This window comes from Lutjanus erythropterus, chromosome 2 (genome assembly GCF_056507025.1).
Source record: "Lutjanus erythropterus isolate fLutEry1 chromosome 2, fLutEry1.hap2, whole genome shotgun sequence".
NCBI classification, from domain to species: domain Eukaryota; kingdom Metazoa; phylum Chordata; class Actinopteri; order Lutjaniformes; family Lutjanidae; genus Lutjanus; species Lutjanus erythropterus.
Genome location: NC_139318.1, coordinates 38,276,776 through 38,301,037, shown reverse-complemented (window position 1 = coordinate 38,301,037; position 24,262 = coordinate 38,276,776). Strand labels below are relative to the sequence as shown.

Here is a 24,262-nt window from a genome sequence, read left to right as displayed (position 1 = left end):
CAAGTGTGCCCTTTTACACAGCGCGCCATTTTTATTTGTTTTTGGTTTAAATGGACCGTTGCTTTCTCAGCATCAGTTAAAGTTAAAAAGATCGGGATCAGGATTTCTCTCCTGTCTGTCTGTGTGTCTGCTAATGTCCACGTAGCTCTGTACCAGTGGTGTAAAAAGTGTCCGCTCGTCTCCCTGCCTCTGTCTCCTACAACAACAGCGAATGTAACTCAACAGCGCCCTGACCCGCCGTGCCGTCTTACCCTGTTACACAGACGTCGGCTTGGCTCTGTTACAGCCCTGTTACTACCTCCCCTGGTGGATCAGAGGCAGAACAAAACCGACCCCTCTTCCGCCTCTGTGCCTTTTACACAGATGGTGAGGAGACATAAAGGTGCAACATTTCCACCTTGAGCAGGCTGTGTAAAAGGGGCTAAAGACTATTGAAAAGTACCTCAGACGACCACTGACTTCAAACTATCCCTTTAACATCTGAAATAAGTTCTGTTGAACCGTTTCATGCGCTGAAGTGGCTGAGAAACGCAGCACTGCCACCTGGTGTGAAGACGCGTCTTTTACAGTTTTTATCTTTTCTGTTATTTGTCACAGGCAGATGCAATATACAACATGGTCGGATATCCAGAGTTCATCATGAACACCACAAAGCTGGACAAAGTGTTCAATGATGTAGGTAAATGTGGAGATGTGTTATATGTCCTGACCATTCTGTCGCTCTCATTTTATTCATCGCATCTCATTCTGTCTCGTTAAAACACTAAACTCCATTTTTCTATCTCCTTTGATTCGTCTCCTGTTCAGTTCGAGGTGGTGTCACAACTTTACTTCCAAAACGTCATGCAGTACTACAACTTCTCAGCCAGAGTGACTGCAGACCAGCTGAGGAAAACTCCCAACAGAAACCAGTGAGTTGCCCCCTCTCTTCATTCCCGCCGCCCCAGCCTGCCAGAGACGAGGCTGCACGCTCCAACAGGGACACATTCCCATTGTGCTTACTCAGCACAATACCGCTGCCATCCACAAATGTTCCCAGGCAACCGACTTCTCTACGCTGAACTGATCCTTGTCTCTAATTAGGCTCAGGGGGGAGGAGGAGGGGGGGCGTGCAGATCAGGGTTCCCATCATGCCTTCCCATCTGATCTGCAGTCCGCCTGGCACAGCAGAGCAGGGCGGAATTGATGATCTGATTTTGCCGTGACCTTGACGTCAGCCTCACGTGGTCGCTCTGTGTTCCTCGTGTTTGCAGGTGGAGCATGACCCCTCCGACCGTGAATGCATATTACAACCCGACCAAGAATGAGATGGTGCTGCCAGCAGGAATTCTTCAGGCTCCGTTCTATAGTCGTTCATGGCCCAAGTAGGTCTTCTACATTTTGCTTAATCATGTTGGATGGATTTTATTACAGTGGTAGAATTGAATAGAGAGCAAGTTCATTATCCACCAGAGTGGGAAATGGTCTTTAGTTCCAAAAAAGATTTAACCATCATAGAATAAAAATGTATTAAACCACAGTTACCTCATCTTAAGTCCAGCCCTTCTCGCTTGCCCGCATGAACCTTGGTCAACTTTCCCCTTTACTGTTTCCTGTACTTAAATATACTATGTGCTGAGTTCGTCTATGTTGAAAATAAAACTTTCAAGATGATAAAAAGATATATCTGGGGGATGTATAAAATCTAGATAATGAGCTAGCTGATGTACATCAATTGTTAGCTAGCTAATGTTAGAAAAACAGATTTCTTTTCAACATAGACGAGCTGAGCACACAGAAAATCTACGTACCGGACACAGAAAAGGAGAAAGTTGACTGGAGGGCTGTCAGGGCTGCCTTCAGCCCTGGTAAAACATAGCAAAATGAATATTCAAACAGAAACTGTGCTGTATTTAACACCCTGCTGCACTGCAACACCTTTTTAATGCGGTAATCTTTACATACACGTCGCTGTTGATTTGGTAACACCTATGGCGCACACACCAAACAAGAGCAAATGTATGTGAAAGCGTGTCGCACACTGTTTTGAGGAAACATGCCGGTCAAATGTTTACAGATGGAACGTGCTCTATTTAACAAAATTTGCTCAACTGTTGTCGGAGCACAGAGCAGCAAGGAGCAGGACTTAAGAAGGGTTAACTGAAGCATAAAAAATTACAATAGAACTACATACTACAATACAACTACTTCCATTTCCATGTAGTTTAGCAGCTATTTCTTAACCGTACAAGAGTACTTTATGTTCTGCAAATACAGTCTGATAATCAGACTGAATAGAGCGCTGCAGGAATGAGTCTTAAAATCTGGAAATTAGTTAGCATTTTTGCATCTCCGGTTCCCTCGTCTCAAAGTCAGTGGGATTTTTGAATGGGTTTCTGAATAGATGCCCAAAATAATGTAAGGTCTGTAGTTAACACAAGCATAAGAGATTTTCATGTTTTGTTTTACAGCATAGAATACACCAGTAAATACCAACCTTATGAATTTTGAAGTTTTTACACGTCTTTAAAAAAGGCAGTTGCCAGAAGTGGCTAAATGAGACAACAGAGGTTGTTGGGGACATTAAACAGTAGTCACTTCGTGGGGGTGAAGTGGACTCATGGTCTACTTTGTTTATAGTTAACTTTTTAATTCTTGGGGTTGCATTTATGCTTCAAAAATCAAAAATTTGTTTGTAGAGATTATCATACATAAATGTGTAAGTATCATAAATTTGAGTTTGCTTTAGAACCCATTTTCTTCAATAAACCGGCTATATATTTGAACATATATAATATTATGGCAGGTTGATAAACCAAAGGTAATATGAAAGCTAGGTGCATGTTTGAGTAATGTTCTGCCTCTTTTTAAATTACCCAGTTTATGATCTGACCTGAGAGATCTACTTTCTACGTTTGTTTACCGTTGTACTGCTGCTTTGTTTGTACTCCATAAACCAACATGTGGTTTAGAATAAATAAAATCAAAATTTGAATCTGAATCTGGAACCAAAGCGATGCTAACCTCCAGGCTCATCTACAAAAATACATCATCCTTGCAGCACTCTATTTTCATTTCGTTTCATTTCATTAATTCACTTCATTTGAATATTCTCTTTGATTTGGTTGAATTTGAATTTCTGGACAGATGTGTGCAGCTCTCAGCTTACACTGACAACAATGCTTCATGAGGTCGTGAAATATAACGAGCTTTAGAGGTGCTGTTAGGTGGATTTTGTTGTTATTTCCCCAAGTTTCCAGATTTTGTGCAAAGCTAAATGGCTTCTGACAGCTTCATATTGAGCCGACAGATATGAAAGTGATATTGATTTTTATCATTTTGCTCTCGGCATGAGAACGAATAAATGTTCCTCCCAAAATGTTGACTGCTGCTTTCATCCACTTGTCAGCCACAAGTACTGAAGCTGAAAATGCTGTTATCAGGGGTTGTAAAAGTGTACTGCGTGTGAATTTCAAAATGTATGACTTTTTAAATGTTTTGCAGAGCTCTTAACTTTGGTGGAATTGGAGTAGTCATGGGACATGAGCTGACTCACGCTTTTGACGACCAAGGTTGGTAAAAGTTTGTCTATTTACATTTCAGAGGGTAAAAATGAACCATCCTGATACTGAAACATTTAGTAAAAAATACTCAAAGCACAACTTGGCAGAGAACATGGTAATATTTCACACTTTGATTCAAAGGGAGAGAATACGACAAGGATGGAAACCTGCGTCCCTGGTGGAAGAACTCCTCTGTGGAGGCCTTTAAGAAGCAGACTCAGTGCATGGTGGAGCAGTATGGAAACTACAGCATCAACAAGGAGCCTCTGAATGGAAGACACACGCTGGGAGAGAACATCGCTGACAACGGTGGACTGAAGGCCGCCTACAAGGTCTGATGTCAGATGGGAAGCACGTGAATATTTTCTGTATGAGGCTACAACGTGAGGATAAACAGCTCTCTGTCACTGATGTAGAGGGTAAAAAACCGGTGCAAGAGAGCGTTTAGATTATGATGGAAAGTTCAGACCAGTGCTGTTCTGTCTCCCTACAGCAACATTGTCCGACTGCATGTTTACAAGGTCAGAAAACTTATCCAGATCTTACGTTAATCCCCTGCATTACTTTATTTGTCGAGGCTGCTGTGGGTCACATCCATTAGTCTGTATTGGAAACAGCAGGTTGGTCTGGTTTGCAGTGAAGCCTGGAAATGCAACAGGTGGTTACGAGTGGCCTTGTCAGCCTCTGGTTTCTTCTTCACATGCGCGCATTCTTTCCATGAAATGAAAGGTCAGGAGCTACGAAGCAGATGAGCAAATCATATGGAAGTAAAAGTAGCCTGCATTACTCTGTTTCCCTTGGTCTGTACCACTATACACTTTTATATCTGCAAATGCATGTGTGTAACATGATCATTTATCTCTGCTTTGAAAGGCTTATGTGAACTGGATCAAAAAGAATGGCGAGGAGGCCACGCTGCCTGCGCTGGGAATGACGAACCATCAGCTGTTTTTTGTAGGATTTGCTCAGGTTTGTGTCGCTCTTATAACCCTTTTTCTCTCCTTTAACTTGATTATACTGTCTACAAGGCAAGGCAGGGCAATTTTATTTATACATCACAGTTCATACACATGAGCAACTCAAAGTGCTTTACAGATTAGCAAAAGACACAACATCAACAACAAAAAAATGAAAGAATATATTCCTGCTGAGAGAGTAGGTACATTTTAATCAATCAGCAGTTAAAATGTGTAAACCAGATGAGCATTATCAGGTAAACATCATGTTTTTTACTTTGCCCTGAATCCACGCAGAACTTGTGCTACCATAACATTAGTTTACTGATATCAAATCAGTCAACTTGTATAATGGATATTTGTTTTGGACCTTCATCCTCAATCCTTGTCAGGATTATTAGTATTTTGAGATGGTTAATTACTGTGGTCCAATTCGGTTGTCAAACAGAGCCAACTGTTTCATCTCGTCTTAATTCATCAGAGCATATTAAACAGAAATTTTGTTGTCAATACTTTTTTCATTAACTTCATCATCACACTTTAATCATGAAATAAAAGGATGTCAGGGAATGAAAAATAATTTATTTCAAATTGCTTTCATTGAGTTTTGTGTAAGATAGAAAAAAGTAGCTAAGTAAAATAAGTCAAATTAAAAAAACAAAAGAAAAAGGTAACAATGGAGCACTGTTGCATAATAAACAGTACATTGAACCAGTATCGTACATATCTTACTTTGCACATGAATTACTTTATATTAGTAATGGTATTAAGATAAACACAAGGAGGTTAACTAGATAGTACAATCAACAGGAAAGAGGAAAAGGGGGGTGGGGGAAAAGATAGGATAGAGATGTGGGAGACAACTAATTTAAGGTAAGTTTGAGAAATGACATTACCTCACAGATCCAGCACGAGTGAGATGGAGGGGTGGGAGATTTCCATCTAAAAAGAACAAGCCTGCGGGCGAGTGATGTTGAGAATGCTATTAGGTCTGACTGATGCCTGGATATCCTGCTGTTGTCGGGGACAACTCCAAATGTACGATAAAAGGATCTGCATTTACCTTCATTGACAAAATTACCACTGTTTCAGAAGATGAATGTGAAAACTGTCAGACTGTAGACATACTGTACGTCATTCTGCGCTGTAAAGGCAGAACATCGCAGTCAAATAACTGGTAGCAAACAAATATCAGAATTAAACAAGCCCAAACCAAAATGAATCCTAGGCAGGGAATTTGAAACAAATTAAATAAAACACTTCCAAGAGCTATAGAGGCCAGCCTCAGAAATATCTTTATAATATTTTTTTAAAGAAATCGGCAATTAATTTTGAAGAACCACGCAGGTAAATTAATTCCTCATCTTGTGTATGTTTAAATGTTATTTTTCCTGCAGGTGTGGTGCGCTGTCAGGACACCAGAAAGCTCACATGAGGGTGTGATCACAGATCCTCACAGTCCATCAAGATTCAGAGTCATCGGCACCATCTCAAATTCACACGAATTCTCAAAGCACTTTGGCTGCAAAGCGGACGCTCCCATGAACCCTAAACACAAGTGCGAGCTGTGGTGATGCCTCGTTGCTCAGCGCGGTGAAACGGACGCTGGGGATAAAAACTCGAGACACAGACAAAGTCTCTGAACAGGGAATGCAAGAACCACTGACGCTCCTACTGCCTTTTCACTTAATGCTTATCAGACTCCTCATCAGGACAAAATGGAGCTGCTCTTCACGGAGGACTGCATCTTCAGCGCTGCTCCACAAGGACTGCTGGTGTAGCACACGGCTTTCACCGACTTCTGAGGTTAAATGTAGCTATAAATGTGCTTTTTGAACACTGGAAACCCAACAGATGGTTAATGGGGGAACCACTCATACAAATTTTGTAAACTGCTTGTTTCTCACATAAAGTGATAAATAAGCAAAGGGACGTCTTTTTTCTTGTAAATGTGCTTCAGCCCGCTCCAGTTTAATTAAATCATATTTTATTTATGGTCACAATGTTTATATGTCAGTGAACCAGGGATGTGTTTTAACCTGGTGGAAGATTAAAAATTGGGTATATAGACAGTTTTAAAGGCGTTAATTAAGAATCTGTGTACAGCAACAGTTTGTATTTGAACCATTGCGATATTTCAGAGACATTTTGTGAACAATGTCAAACCGTTACATTTTGCATTACATTTCTTTTCTGTAATGGATGACCGAGATGAATCAGAAACAGAATGAAGGAAGAAATTCACAGCAATAAATTAAAATATCACCTATTATTTCATTCAGAACTTTGTCATATAGGCTAAGCCATGATGTGCCATACCTGTTTTTATTATGAATAAGAGTTTGTCACAAATTATTTTGTATAGTAAAACCAATCTTAAAACATTTTTGCCTCATGCCTACAATTTATCCACAGATTCACACACATCATCATCATCATGCTGTATAGATATGTGTGACTAGATTTATATTGTAAAGTTGTTACTGTCTGAGATCTTTATGGAAGCCCATTTCAGCTAATAAAAGAAAAAAAGATCCCCACTTTAAGTCAGAATTATGGGATAAAAAGTAGAAATTATGAGCTCTCAGAATTATGACTTTTTATCTCATAATTGCAGCTTTTTTTTTGTCTCGTAGGCAAGACCTCTTAACTCATAATTTTATCTTCACCATCATCATTTTGACTTTTTAATGTCATAAACATGACCTTTTAACTCATATTTAACACTCTAAATCACAATTTTGGCTTTTTATGTCAGAATAATGTCTTAAACTCATCATGACCTCTTAATTCATAATTTAGACTTTGTATCCTGTAATTATTACTTTCTATCTCATAATTATGACTTTTAAAATCATAATTAAGAATTTTTAACTCATAATTTAGACTTTTTTTAATCTAATAATTATGACTTTTTAACTCAAGACTTTTTAACACATAATTTTGACTTTCTATCTCATAATTGTGACCTTTTTAACTCATTAAGGCTTCTTGACTCATAATTCTAACTTTAAACCTTTAACTTAATTATCACATAATTATGACTTCTTATGTCATGATCATAACTTTATCATGAGTTTGACTTTAAATCTCATAATAATGACCTTTTAATCCATATTTTTTTATTTTTTACGTCAGAATTATTACTTTTTAACCCATTAAGACACATTAACTCATAATTTTGCCTTTTTATTACATAATTATTACTTTCTATCTCATTATGACTTCTTCACCCATAATTTCAACTTTATATCTCTTAAGTATGACTTTTTGTCTCATATCGGCTTTTTTCTACTTTGGGGTTATTTGTTCCTTTTGCTGGTGGAAACGAGTTTACATGACTTAACCAATCAATAAATCTAATGGGAAATTAAAATACTGACTTGCTGATGCGAAGCAGTCATATGAACGGTAGATGGCGCTGATAACACACAAGTTCATGTTCCAGTCCTGCTGCTGGTGCAGAGTCCAGGCCAAGAACTATACTGTGTAAATATCTGAATACTGTATGTGAGGGCTTTTTGACCATGAAAAAAACGCAAATAACTAAAAACAATTGTGCAACTTGATGAAATTAAGGATATTTTATTTTTATTGTTTTGCTTCTTATTTCATATAGCCATTGTAATTACCTGTTCTTAAATTCTGAATTTAATTTCTGACTGTAAAACCAAACCGTTAAAAATAAAAAAGGAAAACAAAAAACACACACACGCACAAAAAAAAAAAACCCAGACGTCGGTATTTCAGTCATATCAGTATTTCAGACCACGGAAACCTGAGCCATGCCCTGTATCAGTGTTTGATAGTAGGTTAGTTGATTAGCCGAGCGACTCCGTAACTGGCCGAGAATTGCCGAATCATCTGTCCTGCCCGGACTGCTGGAAGCGGCCGCAACGCCATGTTGGCGAAGTCTCTCATCTCTGTGAGAAAAAAATGATAGAAAACACACTTGTCGAGAAGAAAAAGTAGATCGCCGAGGGAGGTTGAAGATCGTGGCGATTATTTATTTTGAAAGAAACGCGAACCGAGCCGGATCCGCAGAGGCTCCGGGCGGGCGAGGGAGGCTAAACCTCCCACCGTCCCCATGAACAGCACCGCTGATCCGAACAGCGACTTTCCATGAAAAAAAGACGTTTGTGTTGCTATTCGAGCTTCGTTATCCCAGTTCGTTAAAGGGATTTGGGGCCTGCTTCAAGAATCTGCTCCGCTTGCTCAATGCATGCAAGCTAGGCGTTGTTTGTATCAGTATTTATTATTAAGGTATTGTTTTTATTTGTTGATTTTTTTGCGATGAGTTTGCCACCGAAAGTGGTCCCCAAACCCGCCGCTGTCGCAGTTAGCGGACCTGGAAGTGGCCCCTCTCCGTCGAGCCAACTGCGGGCTACCCTGACCTCCGTGTCTCTGCCGCCGGGAGCCCCAACAGCTCCTCAGCCCGGCGCTGTACCACCACCTCAGTATCCTTTGACCCGGCTGGTGACTTTATGCATTTTGCTCTCCATGATGGCAGTAACACACACTGTTGTTTAATTAGTGATAGATAATATGTGTTGGATGCGGGGATGATGGTTTGGTTTGGAGGGAGCTGGGAGGGGAGGGGACAATTAGCTAGCTAAGTATGCTAACATTAGCTTATCAAGCCGGTTGTCAAAGCTAACGAAAATGTCAGTTTGAATTCTGGGAGTTAACGCTACTACACGGATTCTAGCTGCATTTGTGATTAAATATAGCTGTCAGTCGATTATATTGGTATTATATCTTTATTGTAAATGTGTTGACATCATTTGGCTCCATTACTGGCAAGCTATCAGGCTTTCCACACCGGTTACCGGCTTTGTTCAGTTATCGCTGTTGGCTAGCAAGGTGCATTAGCCTCCAGTAGCTAACTAGTTGCTTGGTAGCTGCTGTGGCTAGCAAGTGCACAAGTCAGTGAGTGCAACGTCGCAGAGCAGTAAAGCTTCACCCATTTCAGGGTGATGACCTGTGGCTTAATAATGAGGCTAATGTTAGCATGTACAAGGCCCTGTGTGTGTGGGAATTGCACCTCCTGTCTCATTTCGCATGACATTAGCTCGCTTTTGAAGGGGTGTTACTGTGCACCTTGACAGGCCTGTCAGTGCCTGGGCCGGTGAGCTCTCAGGATGACAGCTTGTAGACCAGAGATACTCAGCTTGCTTTGCCTGGGGGCCACATTTGCAAAATGACAGCAGGCCAGCAGCTTTAAACACCAAGACTAACATTATTTATTAGATTAAATCAACAAACATTAAAAGGCCCGTAACTCATCCTTCTTTGAAATTCTTAACCTATGTATTATATTAAACTTATTAACTTAACTAATTTGGTGCAAGGGTTGACAGCTAAATCAGATATATTACTGCATTTAATGTCTGCAACTGCATTTTAGTTAGAAATGTGTGGATAGGGCTGGGCTATGCTGCTAAATATCAGTATTGTGTGTGAGAGACTAGATATAGACTTCGGATATTGTTAAATGGCATAAATGTTGTCTTTTCCTGGTTTGTAAGGCTGCATTACAGTAAAGTGATGTATTGTTGAACTTAATACACTGTTCTAGCTGTTCTGTTATTTACCTTTATCCTCTTAATTATTATGCCAACATTGCCTATGATTTTTTATCAAAAAACTAATTGTGTTAATAATTTGTAAAAGCACTAATGTCCATCTTGCCCTGCCTTAACTAGTTTATATACTGTTGGCCAGTTTAATCTACAGCAGTGCATCAAACTCTAAAAGATCATCATATGTTTACACTATTTGAAAATTTATGGCACGTTATTGTGAGAACATTTGTATATCCAGTTATATATCATACATTGTTGAATAGCCAAAACATGTCAAAGTTTTATTTTACAAGTCATATTGCTCAGCCCTAGCCCATAACCCATCTTTCTATCCATTAATCTGGTGTATGGATCGACAAATAAATCAGATATTTAAATGCATTTAGGAACTGCAACTGCATTTTAGTTGCAAATGCTTTGGTAACATTTGGAAAAGTTTATACAGCATGACACATAGCCAGAACCTCACAATCATGCAGTCATTGAAATGCTGAAATGATTCATAAACATAAAATGCTCCTAACAGGGACACAAGGAAACTCCGTGTGATGGATCAGGAATGATCTTAATTTCTCCATGGATTTTGCACCCCTTCAGTTATTGGTGGTCTGATCTCGCATTAACTAATTTCTAATCTAATTTATCCAGTCACACAACACTGCAATAGCCATCCCTTTTCCTCAGAAGAACTGTGACAGTTTATATTAATTGTGAATTAAAAGTGGTCTGAGGGCCATCTGGACCCTGTTGGGGCAAGTTGAGTATCCTGCTGTAGAAATTAGCAGAAAGAAAGTAGCTAGCAGGTGTCATGGTCTTGACAGTTAATGACATATGAACAGTTTATTAAGCCATTATCAGCTGATGAAAATGTTGAAACTGCTTCACAGATATTACACTATGATAATTATCCACAAATCTGTATCTTAATATTTATCACACAGTGTGTGGTTCTTCCAGCGTTCATTTTCATGGGTTCGCTCTGTCATTACCCTCAAAATATATCTTTACCTTTGAATTTACACAGAGATCGACCCAATATCACTCTACCCTACTTTTGGTGGAGTGAAGTCACAGTGGTTATGTCACCTCCTGTTTTATTTACAGCATGGTGGCAGTAGTGTGAGAGAGAGGATTAAGTTGACGTCTCCTGCCTGCCAGTGGCAGAGAGATGTGTCTTTTGTGATTTGACAGCCTGTGTTGTGGCTTAGCTTTGGGGTGTGATGTCTCAACCTGATTTCCTGCCACCCACGATCACAGCCGCCCTGTGTTTCTGACATCTGTAAGGGGGCAGTAAGTAGCTGGTTATGGCAGGTGGCAGCATGAAACCCTTTTATTGTTTACAGTGAGTGTGCTGTATTGTTTTTGAGTTGTCTGCGAGTTCGAAGAGTAAATCAATCTCAACACAGACGATAATGATCTCTTTATCTGCTGTCCTCTTTTGACTCTCCAGCCATTTGAAATGGCTGTTAAATTTGCTTAACCTACTTTCAGCTGTATGATAGTAAGTGCCGAACAGTTCAGTTGAGTACAGAACTGCTCCCCCTACATTTACTCAATGAATGCTTTGTTTAAAGGGACAGTTCACCCCTCAGACAAAAACGCATATTTTTCCTCTGGCCTGTAGTGCAGTTTATCCATCTCGATTATTTTGGTGCGAGTCAACCCACTGAATTTTGCAAAGATGTGAAAAGATGTCTTCTCTTTGATTTTCTACCATAGACAGAAAGTAGTAACTTCCTACATGAAACTGTTCACAATAAAGTCTGTGGTAGATTAGTTAGTTGATGAATCAATTAGTTGTCAACTATGAAATTAATTGACAACTATTTTGAATCATTCAATTGTTTTGACTTGCTTGTGTGAATTTTTTTTAGTTTCTTTAGTCCTCTATGACATTAAGCTTAATATCTTTTGGATGTGGACAAAACAAGACATTTGAGGATGTCACCTAAGGCTTTTAGGAAACACGGATCAATATTTTTGACCACTTTGTGGGACTTTGTGGGGCATATGACAATGTCCACAGAGAAACATCACGATTGATTGATGATATTGTTGCTTCGTCTCAGCACCACATAATTTCTTGTTTTTTTTAAAAGAAAATTATAATCACAACATGGAGACGTAGTGCAATGAACAGCAGCATTAGCCTATTTTTATTTTTTCACACATAATATGTCAAAATAGGACCTTGGCCAACAACTCTATGGCAATTCTGAGAGAACACACTACCTCGAACACAGAGGGTTTTTAAATCACGATGGTAGAGGGCTCAGTGGTCAATGACTGTCAGCCATTGTGATGACAGTGGCATCATCCATTGGGCCAACCTTACCCCTAAAAAAAAAATCAAGATAATGGAAAAAAAATAGTTTCGAATGTATTTTGAGTGCCATTTAGTTCCATTATATTCAAGAGGAAGCAATGACACAACTATTTAAATGGATAAATAGCAAACCAGACCAGAGGGAAAATCTGTATATTAGATTTTGGGATGAGCTTTCCCTTTAAGAGACAGCCTTTATTTGGGTTTTTGGTCTGTTGTGGTGGCTCTTAGCTTGTCTTTGCCATTGACTAAAGTGATCAGTCTTATTTTATGACAATTATGGAATTTCTGATGCTTCTTAATGAAGTCGTGGCTACTTATCCAGTGACATAGGATTTCCTTAATGTTTGGGGCCAAACCTGTGGCAGACAGCCATATAGCACAATAGCTGGACACTTCACAGACGAATTCTTGTTGCTATAGATTTAGAGATTAAGAGATTAGTGCGGCTGGTTAACTACAGCCTGAAAGAATGTATTTAGAGGTTGGCTATAATATCATGAACACTTGTTTGGACTACAACAATTAGTTTCATTATTGATTAAACTGTTGATCATTTTCTCAATTATTCCATTAGTTTTTGCTTCAGAAAATGGGGAAAAATGTTGGTCACAGTTTCCAAAAGCCCAAGTTGACGTCCTTAAATGTCTTGTGTGAGAATTTGGACAATATTTTTCCTAAAAAATGACTCAAGGCGATTTATTAATTAGCAAAATAGTTGACGATAAATGTAAATGATGTCGACTAATTAATTAATTAATTGACTGATTTTTGCAGCTCTACACATGTCCAATTAAATTCAATCCAAAACATGCCATACTCTTTAAGGTTTACGTGATGTTATGTTCCCACTGAGAATATTAGTTACAATCTTGGGTTTACCAATCAATGTACTTTGACTTCATTTATCTGTGCAGTAGGGCCTGCTTTTGTGAAGTTTTTAATAGTGTTGGTTGGTTGACAGTGTGTTGAAGAGGCGTTGTTTCCGGTCATATTGGTGCATATTTATAGTTTGTGTTGCTGTTGAAGTAAATTGGATTGTATTAAAAGCTCAATTGTTGAATGTCTTAGACAATTTTTAAGTTTTTTTCTTGCATTACATAACCATCTGTGCAGTAGGTGGGAGTTAAGAGAAAGTATAAATTGTTCCGACATCCAATGAGTGAATTTGCTGACTGAGCCGCTCTGTTTGAGTAATTTCCGAGATCCCCCTGATGGTCTGTGGGCCCTGTGTTAGACAGCACTGCTGCACTAGACTGCACTACTGTTGATTTTCATATCTATATGAAAACAGACCCTCTGAGTGTCACCACTTGTCTGACCTCTCACTCTCTCTGGACCTTTGAGGTCAGGACTGTGGGAGCGTGTTACGCTCTGTCTGGCCTGGGCTCCTGGTGTATGGGAATTCCCACTTGGAGGATGTTGGCATGTGTGTTTGTGGAGTCTTGAGATGCACAGGGGTCTAGAGCAGCAGGGTGGGGTTGCATGTAAAGCGTGCGTGTGTGTGTGTGTGCACAGTGCTGCAGGAGGCGAGGGGGGGCCAGTTTGTTTCTGTTCCTGGTTGCCAGAGAAACGGCCAGCGCATGCGTCTGCTGCTGCACTTGTCAGACAATGGCAGCGCTGCTTAGCATTCAGAGCGAGAGGCCAAGGTGGCGCTTCCCACCATCTGCCAACAAAAGCCCAGGTCACCCAGCCTGCCTCAGCCCTCCCTCATTTCCTTCCATCCCCCCACAGCTCACCTCACCCTGCTGCTGCTGGCCCAGCTGAGAAAACTCAGGGCTTCTCCCCGTTTTTCCCCCTGCTCATCTCCCTGGGCAACCCCTCCAACCCCTCAGCTTTCATGGTACAGTACTTTTATCTCTCTTTGAAGAGGCTGGCTGCCTTTTTCTCCCTCACAACTTTGAATTCTTTGTCCACATGTTTTGTGTTTCTGTTTGGAAAAAAAGATGACAATATTTGTCAAGAAAAAGCAGTGATATTTAAAGGGATAGTTCAGATTTTTTTAAGTGGCGTTGTATGAGGGACTTATTGTTAGTTTATTTGTTATTGTGTGGCTTTGGTGAATTCAAGCTTTGCTTTTGAAACGTTGAAATCACGCAATAACACAAACTAACTAACAGTTTGAGGCAATGGTAAACCAGCAACTATTGAGTTCTGCAAGGTAAAATTATTGATTTCACCCATAGAGTTTGCTTGGTTTGGAGAGAGCAACATTTGGCTTATATAATGGTGGTTTCCCATCAGAAAAGGCTGCCTGACAGCAAGATGAAGCAGTGAAAATATTCTAAATATGGTGTGCAGTTAAAGCCATTACAAGGAACTTCCATACTTAGTTGATTTGGAGGCCCCTGTGGACAAAAGTGGTAGTGTTTCTGCCACCATAATCACAAAATATAATGTCCTGCTTGTGTTGGCTACTGGCTAATGTACTATTCACTGTAACTTTGCCAGCAATTACAGGCTGTTTGTGACAGCCATTAAGAATAACAATCTAGAGATAGACGATCTTCTTGCTGATAGTCTTATTTGCTTATGTAGGTCATATAGAGACATCAGTGTTAAACTGCGAAAGTTTCATAATCAGTTAAAAATCCTGGTACAAGGTTTAAACTGACAGGTTTTTTTTAAGTGGCTAAAATACTCATCTACTGTAGTTAATACACTGCCTATTGATAAGTGCTTCATATATAGCCCCACATTAAGTAATCCAAACTATTCCCTTAAGGTAACCTGCAAGCCATGCAGTCACAACCAATGTTAGATATGACATACAGCTACGTAACATGTGTACCCAGCTGGTAGGTCACACAGCACAGTAGTCCTGTATTTCAGGACAGGTGTGTGCAGCCTGCATGAGGAGATATTCTCATGAGCATACTCACTGTGGGATGTTATAAATAAACTGCTGAGTTGTTATGAGCCAGCATGCAGGACTGTTCTTTCCAGGGAGGGAGTGGCCTGTAGAAGAAGACATTCTGCTCACTGTCAAGGCTCACCCTGCGATTTTATCTGAAGTCACGTTTGCACATTGATCAATCTTCAATGAACACCTATGTTTAATAATCTAGAAAAATCTGTGCAAATATTGTCAGATATTGTTGAAAAACTGACATGTTCTGGTTCCAGTCACATTGCTTTAAACTGTTCTTAGGATTCTCAGCATTTACAATTAACTCTTGTGTTTGGAGATCCATATCACACCCACACTGTAATGCTGTAAAGTCGATGGTGGAGTTGTTGAGAATGTTCACGTCCACTTGTCAGCAAGTGGTGCTACAACCTTTACCGATACAGTGTTAATGTCGTTGTCAGAGCAAGAATTTATGCTCTGCCTTGTAAATGTACAGATGCGGTATATCATGTACTGCTAGGATACACTGCAGCCAAACTGGTGCTTCATTTGTGTGCAGTTGAAAATGGTTTAGCAACCATTTCTGCCAGTTGTCTCTGTTCCCTTGTTCTTGTTGGTTATTTATTTAATTCCTCTGTTGTCACACATTTCATTCTGGAAAAAAATAAACATATCATGGTGAAGCTTGCCTTTGAGTAATTGGGTACTGTTTATTGGCACTGTTGGCTTCTATTGGCAAGTGTTTTTTGTCAGCTGGGTCAGTTTTCATTGTTCAGGCTAGTGGTACTGCCGGCTAAGTTCAGTGCTGCTGCTGTTTTTAAACATAAACCAGTAACCTCGTGATGATGTATTCCTGGCTGCTGTTTCTCACCACTGGCTTGTGTTTCTGCTTCCGCCGCAGGGTCTTCCAGCACATTCTTTATTTCTTGGTCAGTGTAATTTTGTGTAATTTATCACCTGCATCTGACTCACACACAGTTCAACAACAACACAAGTCATTATGCATTCCATCAGACTAATTCATGCTTTCTCAAGTAGTTGAGAGATAGATGTCACTGAAAAAAAAAGGACAAGGTTATCTCCACCGTGGTTACTGACCAGTATTTTCATATTTTTTTAAACAAACTTTGGCAGTGTTTTTTTTAGAGATCCACAGCAGATTATGCAGCGTTGTGGCTGCTTGTGGCGTTTTCCCCTCCAACAGACATACAGCATAGACATATAGTTATAAGTTCTCATGTCTCTTTTAGTCGAGATGTAATGAAAAATACATTTTTTAACACTTTTAAAACACATCCTCAGTCATTGTGCACCTATTTAACAAGATATGCCAAAACTCAGAATCATCAAAATCCAGTCATGTTTTATTCCTATAACACAAAATATGAGGTGTGCTTGTGTAGGCTTGAACCAGTTAATTACAACAAATAATCTCATGACATCTCTCCATCAATCAATCTTCTCTTTTTAGCAGGAACAAAGTTGAGGTTCATTTGTTAGCTAGCAACAGTATGGTACATCAGGTTATGACGCGCCCTCTTTTCAGCATTCAAATCAAATTCCAATATTATTTCCCACCTGCCTGCTTTCACTTGGAAGTATGTCATGATACTAATCTATACTCTCAAAATGCAGTTTCATCTGGACTCTAAAACAGTACAATGTTTTGGTGTTTAGACCAGCTTTCGAATAAACAGGAGAAGCCCTCTCTGTGCAGGCTGTATGTAATTGTCTCAGGCTGTAGAAATATTTGTCTTCTCCTGCCATCATCCATTCATCATGATCAAAGTACTTTAAGTAAATGAAACCCAGAGTACATGAATGTTTATTTACATTTTAATAAAAGAACATGCTGAAGTGATATTAATGTCAAATCAGTACGACTTTGTATCGAGACAAGAATGCAATTAAGTCCTGCCCACACCAGAGGTGAAAATGATTAATTGCTTTCCATCGACTTTATACTGCATATAGGTGCTTCGTTGTAACTTCCGTGTTATAGCAAACAACAGAAAAATGCTTTATGGCCCAGTCACACATGCGTGAATGTGGGTGGGTGTAGACAGCTGAGGCGAATGTCTCTGCTATTGGTTGAGGCTCTGCCCCCTCAAAATTCACCAAAGTTAAACTTGACATGAAGACAAGATGCAAAATTGCAGCCACTCCCTTTAATTTACATACACGTGACAGGGCCTGTCCGGCGAGCAATACGAGGCTTCGCTTTTGATGTTAACACAGTAGCTGCTGTGTGGGATGCACCACCAACAGGTTAAAGAACCCAGAACAAAGTGTTTATAAGCTGCTGAACTGAAAATAAAAAGAACCTTCAAAAACACAAAAGAGGATACAGACAATTAAGACATGAGACATCAGCGGGATGAATGTGAAAACTGTGGGATCCTGACTGCTTAAGTGGGTGTTACAGTTGCTAATTTGAGCAGACAGACTTATGGTTGAAGCTGACTAAGCTATGAAAGGCCTGGTTTGGATGTTTGTTAGGCAAAATGATGTTCTTACCTGGTGATTTGATTGAGTAGGCATAAATATCAATGTATTTCACTGTTCAGTTCCATTATTTGTCCAAGAAAAGCATGGTACGGACAGGGGACACTGAGAGATTGACAATATTGATTCTGTCAGTGCTGCCTAACTTCTCCTCTCTGGTCATGTACAGGATGCTAAAATAATTCTTTGACATTCTGAAATCTGAAATTTTTAACTAGCTACAGGTATTTTGTTACCATTTCAGCTCTTGGTTGCACATTGCAGTGCTGATTGTTTTCACCTCTGGTGGGCGTGGTTTTCACAGTATGACGCCTTACACACCCTTTAAGTGCAAACTGACTGCCTTTTTCCTTAATTTTAAAACCAAGCGCAATCTGTGGTGTAGAAATCAACAACCATTGTTACTTAAGATTTGTCTTGTTAGAGTGAATCCACCAACCTACCACCTATCGTTCATGCTGTAGTGAAAGAGCAGTCTCAGCAACAGCAGGCAGGCAGTGAGAGCTTTGTGAGCTCTGCTTTTATCCAACAGTGTGTGTGTATGTGTGTGTGTGTAAGAGTGGCCAGTGGGCCAGCAGGGAGAAGGAGGGTTTGTGTCTGCACCATCTGGGCCGTCTCCACTCACTTCCTGTGCCTCCACTCTGAACCCACTGAGATTTCCAGGTAGCCTGTGTCGCTCAAAGGAGACATGGTGTTTCAAATCTATGCCATATTTATGTCACACAAGACTTTTTGTCGTATCAAAGAAATTGCATGTCACAGCGCAGATACTGCTACTTGATTTAGGCAATACTCGTCTACAGGGCAGCTAATGCAGGGAAGCTCACCTCTCACTCTCTGACCCTCTCTTGCCTCTTTTTCTTGGGTATTTCATGTGATTCATTCAGGGTTGAGCTTGTCAACTACACAGCTGTGATTCATTAATTTATTCAGATTACAGTTTATTGAGCTCTATCATCCTCCTGATCACACCCCTGCAATTTGAAAGGCCGCATTTCCTCCTGCCTTCCCCTTCCTCTGCTGCACACACACTCAGCACATTAATGGCTTTACAGTAAGCTAATGATGAAGCAGAAGCTACAGCCGCTTTTCCCTCCTAATTCAGGCTTACAGGTCACTTTAGGGGCAAGAGTCAAGGAGGAGTGGCTGTAACTACTTTATGATCTCCTCACAGTGTAAGGGTCAGCAGGGGCTTGTTGTAGCCTGTGGGGGTAGACTTGTTAAATCCCAGATTTTGTTGTGTCCTAAATAAAACATGTCTTTTACAGCTTTAGACCCAAAACAGAAATTTGGTGAGAGTGTCATGTTAAGTTTCTCACCACTTCATAATGAACTTGCCACTGTCCACTGCAATGCTAAAGGGATTTCAATTTGAAGTGGAGGCTTTGTACAAAAAAAATGTATTGATAGCCCACATTTATAATAAAAATGATAAAAACAACCTGCAGTATGTTCTGTAAAAAGTAGTATCAAACAACATATACGCCAATATCAATATAGACTGATAAAGCTGTGCTAGACCAATATTGGCTGGCCGATATTGTGTTGAAAGCGTCTAAAACTAAAAGGACTACAACTAATCAAAGCATATGACTAATTACACTAATTACAGAAGGAATTAGAAATGATTGCCTACCACTAGAGCTGGTATTGTTCAAAAAACTTTCAATGCCAGTAGCAATGCGCATTATGGTACAAATGTTTAGTTAAATTTTGTCTGCTCCTTTTTACACACTCAAAGCAGTTTTATAACATAAAAATATAAACCTGTTATAAACCACAGTGTGGTTGAACTTAAGTTGTCCATTTCAACTTTTACTTGATATCATTGAAGCAATTTGGTCAGTGCCATAAAAGTTTCAAAGTTCGGTACCCAGACCCATCTACCTCTAATTCAAGCCGGTAAATAAAGGCCTGGGTCAGTATGGACATGTAGACATGAATGTGGACGTGAGCTTGGTTCCATAAGAAATCAGTGGTCACCGCCTTCAAATGTCCTTTGAGCTTCAATAGCTGTTATCTGTGACGAGTAGTTCATTTCAACTCTCCTTCATCTACACACTGCAGTCCTCTTGGTCTCAGCAAGAGTCAAATGTGAATCACTCACCATTGGTGTAATTCTGTGCAGTTGGATGTTGCACGTAATACTTCAGCCATACTGACGCTCTTATCCCCTGAAGCAGTGTCCCTGTTGTAAGTCTTTAAGATGACATTGTGCTTGCCCTCTCTCCTCAAGCAGAAAATTAATGGAGATCAAACTAATGACTAATGTCTAATTACTGCGGTCAGCCACTTTCATGGTTGTTCCTGATAGGGTACATGCAGTAGGGCTTGACTGAAGAGCGTCTGCATCCATCTGGTTACCTGGCCACCCACATGGAGGTCTTGACATAGATGATGTTTTACCTTCAGGACATTTTGTAGTCCCAGTGTGATCACATGAATATGACTGTGCAGCAACGTTCATGCCGGTATCAGAGCTTTGGAATATTTGTACCACCAGCAGTTTGTCTTTACGGAGGAAATGGACAGCTTTTTAATGCGCCCCAACAGTTTTGATGTAGTTTTATTGTTTGTACCGCTGTCGCAAGGACAATATTTGTACACAACACTGGATCACTTTCTATTTCCTCAGAGTCTAGCTCTGTGGAGGAATGATTAACACCACTTTGGCAATAAGAGAGAAAAGAGAAGCGTGTTCACCGTAGAGATAAATTGAAAACTGTAATACCAGCTTGCCTTAGGGTTGGGACAGTACACTCATGTCCTGCTTCAATACTATCATGATACTTGAGTGCAGATTCAATATCTATTGCAATGTTTAAGTATTGCGATTAGATATTACAATCAATTGCAATTTTTATTAGCTTTTTTTAACACTAATAGATTCAGTTAGCATTATTAAGGCAGCAACAATTAGTTTACATGTTTAACATAAAATATGTGTTCAGACATTCAGGCATATATTTCCTCCACTTTGTGTAAAGTAAAATAGATGAGTTTGTTGCGATTGCAAAGCCAAGTTCACGTAGCACATCAATGGGAATTCTCATTATATGTTTACATTGAGCTAATGGACTAAGCGATAGTTATTTGTACATTAAAAAAGAAATTCAGGAATCATCAAAAAAAAAGAATCACTATACTTAAGAGAATCAGTTTTTGTTTCTCCCACCCCTCGTTAGCTCATTGCTTCTGTTGGCTGGCGTTGGGGTGGAGGGGGGAGTAAAAAAAAATATTTGGGAGAAAACGCAATCATTTTCCCAGGAAAAAGGACAGATGAAAGCGAGGCTTATGGAGAACCAATCAAAACATGGATTGTGTCATTATTCTTTAGCCATTACATTGTGCAGCTTACTTCACAATAAGTTGTTGGTGCAAAAAGTTGTCTGTTTCCACTTTAAATTGCATAAATAAGTACAGAAACTTAAATTAAGTGTGTGTGTGTGCATCATATTGCTAGCAGTCATGGACACTAACTGACATGTAAATCCTAAGTGTAGCCATGAAATTTAAAATGCTCATAATATCAAAGAGATGTTTTACTACAGATTTTCTGAAACAAACATCTTTTTACACCTATAAATAGAATTACTTTGCTAGTTGTCCACAGGGAAAACGAAGCAGGATTAAACACGTTTCTTGCCGTGTTGCTTAAATTGCAGTTCGTTGTTGAACAGATTTTTTTATTCAGTATTTTCAGCCTTCTGGAACGTATGAAAAACTATTCCAGCTAAAGGTGCAGCAGTATTCCCACTGGTTTGTGGCATAACATAATTCTGCCATGACTACAGGTGTTTTCCTTCTAAGATAACACAAATCTGCATACTGGCTTTGAGCAATTTAGATAATCAAAATTTTAATAATCTCTTGTTTTTACAAATTCGGCTGCAGTTGTAAGAAGATCAGCTCTGCCAAAATCCCTGAAAGATTTGCATATCTCATCTTACCTGATCGTTTTTTTTTGCATTTGCTTTTCCTGCTCTTGCCACAGTTGACTGCAACCTCTGACCTCCAGGTGGATTTGCTGCTGTTACTCCAGCAGGTTGAACCCTGGTCTCACCTGTCTACTTCTTAGTGCCTGACTTAGCGGTCATGTATAGCAGCCAGATCAGGTTGCAGGTTGCTCCCATTCGTGTGTCGTTCTGTCTGTCACCAACCCAGACCTGGGTCAAGAAGTATTTCCAAGTGATTATTACAGATAGTTTTCTCACCTATGTTCTGATTTTGGGCTTTGGATATCATGAAAGGCGAATAACTGAAAAATACATGCAACTTTCTGTGAATTTTTCCTCATTCTTTCTAGTACTTTTGATGCATCAAAACAAAAGATAAAAATTATTAATACTGCATTGCCCGTAGCACAGTTTAATTGTGCTCCTCCTCACCTAGACTATCATGTCAGTGTGAAGAGACTGAGCCTCTAATTACTCCTAATTTCTGTGTGTGTACACTGTGTGTGTGGGAGTCGGCGTGTTGTTTTTCCAAATTTCCCGACAATGAAACAGATAACGCTTCCTGCTGAGCTTTTGCTTTTTGAGTCGCGGCCGCCCCCTTTTTTTTCTTTCTTTTTTTTGTTAAATGATTCTTTTCTCTCCTTATCTCCCTCTCGTGTTGTCGGTTGTGAGTAGCAGTACTGGCAGGGGGCCAAAAGAGATGACGGCCCCTGCAGGCAAGAGCAGAGGGTTTAAGGGGCCAGTTGACTCCGTCAGAGCTACTTTTTGGATGGTCGGATAGTGGGGCCATTTCTCGTACTTTTTTAAACTGACGATCTGACATTCACACCAGCTTCATGCCATGATTGGTCATCTGGTCTCTCTCACTCGTTTCACCTGTTACATAAGTATTTGTGGCACTTTTCATGTGAACAACCCTCTGAATGTCTTCCAGGAGAGACTGTCTGAAAATATCCTCATTTTCAAACAATATCATGCCCCCTCCTCTTTGTATCACAACTGGCTTTTTACCCCGCCTCAGAGTGTCTATTCACAACAACTCTATTTTTGATTTCCAACGTGGTCAGACAACACATCGTACGAAATCCTTCTTTTCTAGCATAACCCGGCCCTGAGGGGGGAAAAGGAGGCGTGATTTGGGTGAAAGGAAGAAAGCCAGACGTTCAGTTTCCCATAAACCATGTGACCTGCAGCGTGTGAGTCTGTCTGTCACAGACAACTGCCTGAGCAGGTTACTAACCACAGGGCTTCTTCCCTCTTTTATGTGGCTGCTGCACATTACCTCTTTTGTCTCTCCTCTACCATCTGAGTGTTGTCTCCCCGGTGAATCTCATTATTACATGTTCCACAGGCCTTAAGGAAAGTTATCTTCTGTTCTGGTTTCTGTTCAAACAAAGCAAAGCATTAATAAAGCCTGGAGTGCTAAAGGTTTTTGTGTGTTGTGACAAGAGGTTTTTGCTTGACCTCTTATTCTACCTTTTGCATTAGAGGAAGAGAATTGATATTAAATGAAACTTGCACCTTTGTAATTCCTTTGCAGTTGTTTAATCTTTGCCTCTGTGTGTCCTCTTGCCTGAAGTGGTCCAGAAATCCATGTCAGATTTTCCCTTTAACACTTGCAAAATGGTGAAGGTACATAGTGTACTCGGAGAGATGGGGCATTTTGGGCGGGGTGGAGTGGTTGGGGGATCCTTGAAATCAAACTATGCAAGCTATTGGGGTTTGAGGAAAGCCCTTAAGATCTGAATCAACTAAATGTACTGCATCAAAACAGTGTGGGAGGAAGTGATTTCAGCAGAGATGTCAAAGTTTGCTAAAACAGGAAACACATACTAAATCAAGTCTCTTCTTGTGGTTCTGTCGGCAATATTTAGATTACCCATGCTCTTGCACGAATACTTAAAATATGACAGGAATTTGACCTTTTTAGCAGTTCAGCTCCTATTAGCATGAAACTTCTTGTCTTTTTGCAGTTTTCTTGAGAGTTTTCCTTAATGCACCTCTTTCCAGAATCCCACGGGTTCAGCCATCACTGGATGACCGACTCTTCCCCACACAGCCTGGAGTCGCTGCAGTCTACAGCGTGAGTCACTTCACACAGCCCCCCCCGTCTCATACATATACACCTGTATGCTGCAGTGCAAACACAGAAAATCACACCTCTGATACAGGATACACACACACATGAATCATATCTATCATATCATATCTGTGGGCTGTTATTTAGTTTGGTGGTGTGTTTTATCTCAATATTTTTGGTTTTTTTTTTTTGGGTTTTTTTTATTTTTCTCCTAAGAACAGTGTATCCTCCAAGTGTACCTAATAAACTGGCAACTGAATGCATGTTCATTTCACAAGTGCCACAGTGGTTTCCTACGATGCCTATAAAAACACTCACATATCCTTACGTTTTGTAATTCCATGTTTGTAACATTGTGTCGCAGTGTATATAATTAGGATTTTTTTGACACTGAGCAACAAAGACTCTATATTTGGAATGTGTAAACAAATCTCTGCAGGAGGTTGAATAGCTTTTACAGG

General features: G+C 39.9%; 2 protein-coding genes across 5 annotated transcripts in view; both read left to right on the top strand.

Annotated features, from left to right (window-relative positions):
• Window positions 1-6,882, top strand: part of ece1 (endothelin converting enzyme 1) — a 41,308-nt gene extending 34,426 nt beyond the window's left edge. For both annotated transcript variants that reach the window (XM_084739169.1, XM_084739162.1), the window contains 7 exons: window positions 598-675; window positions 808-911; window positions 1,254-1,364; window positions 3,484-3,551; window positions 3,684-3,874; window positions 4,416-4,511; window positions 5,896-6,882. In XM_084739169.1, coding sequence (XP_084595295.1) covers window positions 598-675; window positions 808-911; window positions 1,254-1,364; window positions 3,484-3,551; window positions 3,684-3,874; window positions 4,416-4,511; window positions 5,896-6,072 — 825 coding nt within the window. In that variant the 3' untranslated portion in view covers window positions 6,073-6,882. The remainder of the gene's footprint in view (window positions 1-597; window positions 676-807; window positions 912-1,253; window positions 1,365-3,483; window positions 3,552-3,683; window positions 3,875-4,415; window positions 4,512-5,895) is intronic.
• A 1,341-nt stretch (window positions 6,883-8,223) lies between these two features.
• eif4g3a (eukaryotic translation initiation factor 4 gamma, 3a) overlaps window positions 8,224-24,262 on the top strand; it is an 82,311-nt gene continuing 66,272 nt past the window's right edge. Inside the window, exons 1-2 of one of the 3 annotated variants that reach the window (XM_084739134.1) lie at window positions 8,224-8,955; window positions 23,732-23,804. In XM_084739134.1, the coding sequence (XP_084595260.1) occupies window positions 8,792-8,955; window positions 23,732-23,804 (237 nt within the window). In that variant the 5' untranslated portion in view covers window positions 8,224-8,791. The remainder of the gene's footprint in view (window positions 8,956-23,731; window positions 23,805-24,262) is intronic. The other 2 variants (XM_084739143.1, XM_084739151.1) reach the window with 2 other exon arrangements.